The 10,000-nt window shown below is 44.9% G+C and overlaps 1 protein-coding gene across 5 annotated transcripts in view; it reads right to left on the bottom strand.

The window, feature by feature from the left end:
• Positions 1-7,088, bottom strand: part of phldb2b (pleckstrin homology-like domain, family B, member 2b) — an 86,497-nt gene extending 79,409 nt beyond the window's left edge. For 2 of the 5 annotated variants that reach the window (XM_079490140.1, XM_079490138.1), the window contains exon 1: positions 6,785-7,086. In XM_079490140.1, the coding sequence (XP_079346266.1) occupies positions 6,785-6,832 (48 nt within the window). In that variant the 5' untranslated portion in view covers positions 6,833-7,086. Of the gene's footprint in view, positions 1-6,784 lie in introns of all 5 variants that reach the window. The other 3 variants (XM_079490137.1, XM_079490139.1, XM_079490141.1) reach the window with 2 other exon arrangements.
• Between the last annotated feature and the right edge of the window lie 2,912 nt (positions 7,089-10,000).

Here is a 10,000-nt window from a genome sequence, read left to right as displayed (position 1 = left end):
TCCTCTCCTCGCTCCTCCCCTCCCTTCTCCTCTGAACTCTCCTGTCGTCTCCCCACCCCTCCTCCTCTCCTCTCCTCTCCTCTCCTCTCCTCTCCTCTCCTCTCCTCTCCTCTCCTCTCCTCTCCTCTCCTCTCCTCTCCTCTCCTCTCCCCACCCCTCCTCCTCTCCTCTCCTCTCCTCTCCTCTCCTCTCCTCTCCCCACCCCTCCTCCTCTCCTCTCCTCTCCTCTCCTCTCCTCTCCTCTCCCCACCCCTCCTCCTCAAAATTCATTTTGAGGTATTTTTACTTTAGTGGAGTACTTCCAATTGTCAATATTTTTACTTCTACTCCACTATATCTTAGAGGAGAATATTGTACTTTTACTCCATTACAATTATTTGATTTTTACCATTTGAAAATAGCCGATCTACAAGCTCACAATGCGGTGTGATCATGCGACACATTCTAAGCTTGTAGATCTGCTATTTTCACAAGATTTGAAAAATGCCAAATGGGACATTCTGCACATTGGGTACTTTGTACTGTCGGTACTTTAAGTACATTTCGATGCCAATATTTTAGTACTTCTACTCAAACTCATTTTTAACTAGAAAAAGTGCCCTTCTGGGCACAGGTCTCCACCAGGAGGATAGGACTGTGTGAGATGTTTGGCAAAATGTTTAGGAGTAATATAAACATGTTTGTTTGTTTTAGTTTTTTGCAACAATTTTCTTCATTTTGTTGAGGAAATGCAGAGCCACTCATAGCATCTCTGAGGATAGAATTATGGATGAGCAGGACATATCCAGCATTTTGAACGAAACGGGCCACTCCTGAAAACGTTGGAAGGCAATCTTAGCCAATCTGTGTAGAATCTGAGAAATCCAACAGACTCGTCTTGATCACATGACTACAGAGATCATGTGGACCAATTTGCGTGAGATTTGGATGAAATCTGTGCGACTAACATAAGCAATGTGTTTTGCAGAAATCGGCCTCATGGTGGCGCTATAACCGGCAGATGTGGAGGGATGCAGGGACAATGTTTTTCCATGGCCTCTAGGGAGTGCGCGTACATAAGTTGTATACAGATCAATGCAGTTATAGCTAAAAGCCGGAATTGGCCTGTTATAGCGCCACCGTGAGGCTGATTTGGGGAAAAAAATTGTGGCATGTCGTCCTCGGCCTAGTGGGAAATGTGCGTGTATAATTTCACAGAAATTGCACCACTGTTTGTGATTTGTGGCATTTTGTTCGAAACGGACCAATCGTGTGAGCTTTGGAAGCCAATCTTAGCCAATCAGGATGGAAGATGGGAAATAGTGCTGCTCCGTGTTGATCACATGACTATGGAGATAGTGTATACCGAATTGTGTGATGTATGGATAAAATGTGTACGAGTAATCTACATAAATGTGTTTTGCCTAAATCGGCCTCATGGTGGCGCTATAACAGGCCGTTGAGGAATATTTGGGGCAGAGGTTCGTCGTTGGCATCCAGGGAGTGTGTGTGCAAAGTTTGGCATGGATCGGGCCAACGGTGGCAGAGATTAGCTGGTAACGGACGGACGGAAGGACGGACGGACACACACACGGACGGAGTGCAAAACATACTCTCTCCCCATGCCTTCGGCCTGGTGGAGACAATTACGGACTTTTACTTTAAACAGCTATAGTATTTCTACATTGCAGTAGGCCTACTGATACTTTTACTTAAGTAAAACCACAGCCTCTCCTGTCCTGTCCTAACCTCACTACTTCATGGGAGAACTGTCTTCAAGAACACTTTCATTAATTTCGCACACACACACACACAATGACCTTTGGGACACAAATGCGTCTCTGTCTTCTATCTATGCAAGAACCCCTTGAATCTTCCATGTTTGTGTGTGTGTCTGAATGTGTGTGCCTATATGTCTGTCTGTATAGTAGGCCTATGTGTGTGTGTGAGTACTACTGTCCCGGTGTTCCTGAACCGGTAATCAATACGTCATCAACCATAACAAAGTTCCACCGGTATTGTTTTCAACGTTAGACTCTCTCTCACTCACAGTCTCCCCAGTAGTGTGTGGTACTGCCAGGGAATGAGAAGTCCTCACAGGAAAGAACGTTCCATTGTTATCACAGCTGAGTCTAAGGTGGAAGGAGGAAATCTGAATTTCACTCACTGTGCGTGCGTGCGTGCGTGCGTGCGTGCGTGCGTACGTGCGTGCTGCATGCGGGTGCTGTGTGTCTGTGTGTCTTGGGTGTGCGTGCGTGTGTCGTTGGAAAAGCCCAGATTACCTAAACGGCCAAAGGCAGGGGATCAACCAATGTTTGGCTTTCCAATTGGCCGGATATGAGAGAGAGAGAGAGAGAGAGAGAGAGAGAGAGAGAGAGAGAGAGAGAGAGAGAGAGAGAGAATGAATGAATTAAGGAATGAATTAGCAGAGGGACATATGACCCCGATTAGCGAGATATCTCACATGGTGAGAAGCTTTGTGATGGTCAAACTGACAAGAGAGAGAGGGAGAGAGAGAGGTGCAAAAATACCATACACAGAAACGGAGATAGTGTGTGAACGAACAAAAGAGTATTGGATAACGAAAAACAGACATAACACACAGTTCCCACAGCCAGGCAGGTTGTCAGACCATGACACTGGCACACTATCACTTTATGCATACGGTATGAAACTATGAATTATGACTGTGAATACACTCTCTTCATAACTGACAGACACGGCTAGTATGTATGGGGTATAGTTGGTGCCTGGGGTGATATTCGTGGTTCTGTCAAGAGGATGAGCCTGATTAAACCTTGATGGTTATTTTCTTTTTGAGTGGTGCAACCACTCCCTTACGGAGTTATGTGGGTGGGTGGGTGGGTGGCTGGCTGGGTGCCGTGCCTGGGTATGAGCACGAAAACAGCATGGTTGTTTTTCACCACCTGTGCGCAACCTAACACACACACAAACACACACGCACGTATTAACTGTATATATGATGCTTTCGGGTGTGCCAGTACAGTACAGTGACAGTACAGTACAGTACAGTAGAGGGTACAGTAGAGGGACCCCCACACGGTAACTCTGTCATTTCTCAACCGTTTCGGACGTGGGGCGGCTCGTCGAAACCGGCCCAGCCCCCATGGCGCGCTCCTGTGGGTCTGGAACCCCCCCCCCCCCCGGGAACCCCCACACGGAATTGCACCACTCACTTCACACAGGTGTGATTTTTTCTCCTTTTGTGGTGAATGCTGATGTAATGACGGCTATTATGCCTTAGTGAGACTCGTGGCAACCCATACTTTCTGGACATTTACTCATGAAATTGTATGGTTATGTAATTATAATGTTTATGCCAAATGTGTGATTACATTAAAATAGGCCTATACGTCCGTCCGTCCGTCCGTCCCCCTAAATCCAACCTCTCTCTCTCTCTCTCTCTCTCTCTCTCTCACACACACACACTGAATGAGCTCTGGTCTGACATCGCACGCACGCACGCACACTTACACTCACTCACACACACACACACACACACACACACACACACACACACACACACACACACACACACACACACACACACACACACACACACACACACACACACACACACACACACACACACACAATAATGATAATAAAGGTTTGCTGAATAAACGTTTGGGTGCATTAGAAGCAGTTTGTGGTGTTTCAGCAGCTGACTGTACTCTGACACTCCAGACCAGTGGATCAGTGGAAGATCAGTGGAATGAGGCAATGCCACTAATAATACTCTATTTAACCACTTATGCCATATTATGTACTTATTTTATACCACAAGCTCACAAACGTGTCACATTGTGATGAGTTGTGAGCTTGAGTAGAGTTGATATTTTTGCCTTTTTGAAATGTTTGTTAATTGATTATTATTTTTTACATTTCTGTCTAAAATGACATGCCCCAAATTGGTACACCTGAAAGTGGTTAAGACTTAAACAACACGGAATGTTCTAGGCTTCCGCATCATCTTGATATCCTAAACACAGGCATGAGCATCTATAGCTATACCATTTCCCCTGTGCATTCTGTGAAAGCCCATCTGGAGGGCCAACCAAGCACATGTTCACATGTTTCAATTTGACCAAGAATCCTTAGTGTTCGGAGAGGGTCTGGGATGCTAAATGAGATGGGGAAAGCAAGCTCTTAAAAGTTAAAAAAAATCAGCCACAATATCGAGTCCTCATAATAATCCAGTCAGACAAGGACTTACAGAAGCTGCTGCTTGTGTAGTGGGTCAATTTGACATGTTAGGTTTATGACGGAACATCGCTATGGATGAGGACGCAAATCTGGAGATAGAAAGATGATATGAAATGTGCAGTATCTGACTGAAGCCAATCTCAGTCTTTGGTGTACCACACTCACCATGAACTGACCCCTAAGTGTTTAAGTGAGTACGTATATCTTCAATAATTCAACTGAAAAATGCTTAAACTGACCCCTAAATGTTGGTGGACCACATTCACTATTATAATGTTTTTTGGAAAATAACATGAAGCATAAATTATACTTGTCTGTCTGTCTGCCTGTATTCTATAGTTGACACAACTTGTGTTTTTAGGATATTATGGAGGGTAAAATGAATCTGCTATAAATGTTATGTAAAATGTCTAAATGCTATTCCTTGATTGTTCATGAATCATGAATGACTAGAAATGTTTTTAAAATGTAAAGGGTGATTAAGACATGGGTTCTAAAATGTAAAACGAGGACAAAAAACGGGACCAGTTCTCTCAAGTTCCCATTTCACCGGTTAACACTGACGACTGCTAACTAGTAACTATCAAACCTGGCGGGAACAATAGCCTCCCTAGTCTCTGCCAGACCGAAGGCGTGGCCAAGACTATATTTTACCCCTTGTCCGTCCGTCCGTCTGTGAACAGCTAATCTCTGGCACGTTGGCCCGATGGATGTGAAACTGTGCACACACTCCCCGGATGCCAGAGGAGAACCTCTGCCCCAAACCTTTCAGATCAGTCTGTTATAGCGCCACTAGGAGGCCGATTTTTGTTGAACGTTTTAATATTGCCCCTACAGATTTTATGAGAACGTCACACAAATATGTTGAAATGCACCGCCGTGAAACGTTGCATGCACACTCCGTATAGGGCCAAGGAAAAACCTCTGCCCTGCATTTTTCACATCAGCCTTTTATAGCGCCACCAGGAGGCCAACCTTTGCAAAACAACATTTTTGATATAACTCGATTGTTCATATTCCATCCTGATTGGCTAAGATATGCATCTTAAGTTTGCAAGGTGGTTCGCTTTGAACAAAACGCCTCAAATCACGAACAGTGTCCGAAACTTTGCACGCACATTCCCACTAGGCCTAGGAAGCAATGCCACCCACCCTTTTCACATTGGCCTATTATAGTGCCACCAGGGTGCAACTTTTAGCAAAAACACATTTTTGCTTGTAACTCCTGCAGATTTTGTCCAAACATCATGTAAAGTGTTACACATGGTCATATGATGAAGACAGATCTGTCCGATATTCAATCATCCTGATTGGCTAAGATATGCGTGGTTCACTTTTTTCTTTGTTTTTATTTCAAAACAATTCTTTCCACCAAATAATGAATGAATGAACATGAGTGGTTCACTTCTTCAAATCCAGTCCAATTGCCAGAAAGTTCACACACTGTTTTAGCGCCACCATGAAGGCCGATGCATTCCAAACATTTTGGCCCACAATAGAGTACCGAAGTCTGACGTCAATATCGGCAGAGGGCGCTATGCCACGGATTTGTGTACTTTTTTATTTGTATTATAATCCCCACAGATCTGGATCTTAGATCAACTGTGTTTGAAAAATAAACAAATCATCCCGGCAGTTTCACTCATAGGCTATGGATATGAAGAATCAACTGACGGCAAGAAAACACTAATGTTACTGCTGCCGAATTAGTTACATTTTCACTAGAAACACACTGCATCAAATATGAGTGACTGTCTGACTGTCGTCTGTCGCAAACGATACAGAGACACCTCCCCGACAATATCGCAGAGACATTTTTTTTTTTTACCACAATTAATTCTGATATGAGACGATTTTGATTTGACCCAATGTTATTCTCCATGACCCTATAGATGACCGAGTGACGTCAGGACTTCGGCGCTCTATAACCTACCTGACCTGGCGGAGACCTAGCTCCGAGGGGAACTTGTTCTAGTTTCTAGTTACTTTTTGAGAAGGCTGCATTGTGCAATGGTGAGCTGATCACCAATCCATGGGTTTTTCACCTGCGTTGATGTTACATTTCAGCGGCACTAGTGTCGACCCAATAACTCACAAAATCTGTTATTAGAGAAACTTAGCCCAAGATTTAGACTCTCGTAGAGGTTTTTTTCGATTCTGACGAATTCAGAATCGGAAAAAAACCTCTACGAGAACAAGTAGGCTATATAGTCCAAACACTGGTGCGTCGTGCGAGCCCAGGCTTGTCCTCTGAGTCTGGACTCAGAACCCAGTGTGAGCACAATGTCTGACGCACTGGCTATAATCCGCGATGGGAAAGTTGCCCTGTTTTTTTGTTTTCATTGAGAACGAAATTTGTCATCAAATGTTTATTAATCCGTCCATTTGGACCATTGAGCAGTTTTCACTCAGGACAAATCTAGTCAATCCGTCAGTCTGTCAATGTGCTGTTCTGTGTCTCAGACAGGCCATTATAAAACCACGGGTAGGATATTGAATAGTTAAATTTAAAGACGCCATAAAACGGACACCACCAATCTAGGTACCATATAAACACAAACTGATTTAGCAAACTTACCATAATTGAAGAGGGACAGGCCAATTCTGTCATCATGGCATTAAGCATTGAGATGCACAATCGGCTAACTTGTAGTCCCGCAAGTCCCCAAAAGGTTGTCCCGGGTCGTTTAAAGCCAGACCTGTCAGCTGTCTGTCACTCTTGGTATAGTAGTGTCATTCCAGGCTTCTCCTCCTCCTCCTCCTCCCAGACCTGCAGCACATTCCAGGCGCCTTGAAGCGCGCCCCTTGCAGATTGTCCCACCGCAAGTTCAACGGCAGCTGGACGAGCTGGTGGTGGTGGTGCTTGTCCAGCAGGAGAGACTTTTGACGCGTAAAAAGAACATGCCAACACACGGTGTGTGTGTGTGTGTGTGTGTGTGCGCGTTAAAACTCAAAATCCACTGGCCACCGCACCGCCAATGGCGACTTGTGTGGAGGAGACTCAGTGGAGAGGAATGTCAATGTAGCACACAGCCTCACACAGCTGGAACAGGACATGGAACAAACAGAAGGGAGAGAGACAGAACAAGGGGCGGGGGAGATCTCTCTCTCTCTCTCTCTCTCTCTCTTTCTCTCTTTCTCTGTCTCTCCACCTCTCTCTGTCTGTCTGTCTGTCTGTCTGTCTCTCTGTCCCATTGATTGATTGATTGATTGACTGATTGACTGACTGACAGTTTGCATGGACATTAGCGCTGTGCACAGGGAAGTACAGTACAATACAAGGTCTAAAAGGATTTATCCAAGATAGCCTGTGGCTTGTTTCCGTTGGGGACCGGGTCCTTTTGTACTGAATTTATCGAAACATTTAATGATAGACAATGTGTGCAGGTGTTTTAAACACATACAGACCAGTTGAGCTTGACCACAGATTTTCTTTTTTGCAGGTTCAAACTGACAAGAAAACCTCCCCTAAAATAAAAGAGGAAGAGTGTTAACTGTGTTTCCTGTAAACCCATGGACATAGGCTACAAAGAGTGCCAAGTAGGCCTAGAGTCATCTTGAACCAGTTTAAGTCTCAATCTAATTTATTTTCATTCCACAGGAGCTACATGCATGTATTGGCCATGCAGGACAAAAGCTAACAATGTTACAGCAGGAATGTAGACATTAGACAGTCCTCTGTCAGTCTGTCTAAACCCTGACACATTGAAGAGGGCTTGCGCTGTACTACAGTGGTTCTCAAAGTGGGGTCTAGGGGACCCCCGGGGGACCTTGACAGGGGTCTGGGGGACCCCCGGGGGACCTTGACAGGGTCCTGGGGGTCCCCGGGGGACCTTGACAGGGTCCTGGGGGACCCCGGGGGACCTTGACAGGGTCCTGGGGGACCCCGGGGGACCTTGACAGGGTCCTGGGGGACCCCAGAAAACTCAATTACAATTGCATACAAATCTGCTATTCATGGCAAAGACACTATAGGCCTAGAGACAACTCATGTCCAGTATAAGTCTATAGGGTTTAAATGGTTAACTGTCTTCACTTTCATTGATATACAAGCTCAGAAGAACATGTAGTGATGAGAAAGCTGATCACTACATGGCTAGCTTATCATGGGGAAATCCAAGAGGTATCGGCCTAGTCAATTTCTGCATCACACAGAATACGTTTGGCAAGCAATCTTTGATAAGCCAAAGCCAGTCACTGTTATGTCTATAGAAACCAAAAAGGCAAATGCCTTTCAGCAAAACGGGGGAAGACGTGGTTTCATCGCATACCACAGGCGCGCAGGTGCGAGACTGAATTTATGCTCCTGGGGGCACAGAACCAGGAGCGTGAACGTGACATCCACGGACGCGCAGATTTACAGATAGCAAGTGCATGCTTAATAGTAGCAAGAAAATGTTATCGATTAGAAAGACAGAAAGAAAGAAAGAAAGAAAGAAAGAAAGAAAGAAAGATCTATGTTACTATCTATCTAACATTTGGTCGGCATGCTGCACAGGGATGCAGAATGACCCTCCCCAAAACCTAACTGCACATCAGCATCCCAGATAATGCACTGATGCAAATGGCTGCCAGAGGCACTGTTCATCAAAAGCAAGTCAGTGATCCATGCATTCCCCACTGCTTCACATTGAAGTTACAAATAAGCCCTGAAGCCTACATTCCAGCATGTCTGCAGTGTTAACGAGTCATGCAGAAGCATTTGCTACCAGCAGAACTAACCACATAAATATAGATTAGGACTTCTTCATTGCCTGTTGTTTATCTAACTGGGAAGGCATCTGGGGCTGGATGAAGAGGGAGAACAAGAGAATGACATAAAACATTTTAAATTCATAGATTCCCTAACAGTGTGGGGGAAGAGTTGGTTCAATGTGTTGCTGGCATGTCTCACCATTGTTGGGGTTATGCAGGCATTCTGTGAACCATTGAAGGTCACTGTTGTCTGCTGTGTTGCTCAGACTCCTAGCAAACCATCTGCAGCAGCTGTGTTTGGTGGCAAAGTTTCCCCAAGGGACCCCAAGGGAAGATATGGCAGCAGACCGTTCAATCAGCACAAGCTAATCACTCTCATATTAACTTCATCACTTCCCTCACATATGACAAATAAAGGCTGGTTATGGATAAGTTAAAATACATTTATCTAAATTACTGTAAGAGACATTAGACTGTGTCTTGTCAGAAATATTGAAAAGTTCATAGAATCATATTAAAAAGAAATGATGTCCATGCATGTCCAAATGGTCCAGCAGAACACCCGGGGTAGAATGGGAGGTACACACACCACACGCATGCACAGACACGCACGCACAGACACGCACGCACGCACGCACGCACGCACGCACACACACACACACACACACACACACACACACACACACACACACACACACACACACACACACACACACACACACACACACACACACACACACACACACACACACACACACACACCATGGCAGCAGGATTATCTTATCTCTCTGGCATCAGGAGGATCAGTGTAAGGATAAACAGGAAGAGAGTGCGTGTGTCTAGCTTTGCTCCACTCTCTCCTCACTATCTCAGACGTGGTCTGTCTGTCTGTCTGCATGACGTACACCTGGTGAACTATCCTCTCTACCCTCTCATCCCACTGTTTCCCAAACATAGGGTATAGCGAGACCGTTGTTTGGGTCACACCAAACTTTTCTTTTGGGCAAACAGCTTTGGGAACAACAACAATAAAGTTGGATACAATTTCAGGCTATGTAAGAATGTTGACACCGCAAATTAAGTTTCATATTATTGTTCT

The sequence above is a fragment of the Electrona antarctica genome (genome assembly GCF_951216825.1).
Source record: "Electrona antarctica genome assembly, chromosome: 20".
Lineage (NCBI taxonomy): Eukaryota > Metazoa > Chordata > Actinopteri > Myctophiformes > Myctophidae > Electrona > Electrona antarctica.
The sequence above is the reverse complement of the archived record's forward strand: the minus strand, read 5'-3'. Positions and strand labels throughout refer to the sequence as shown.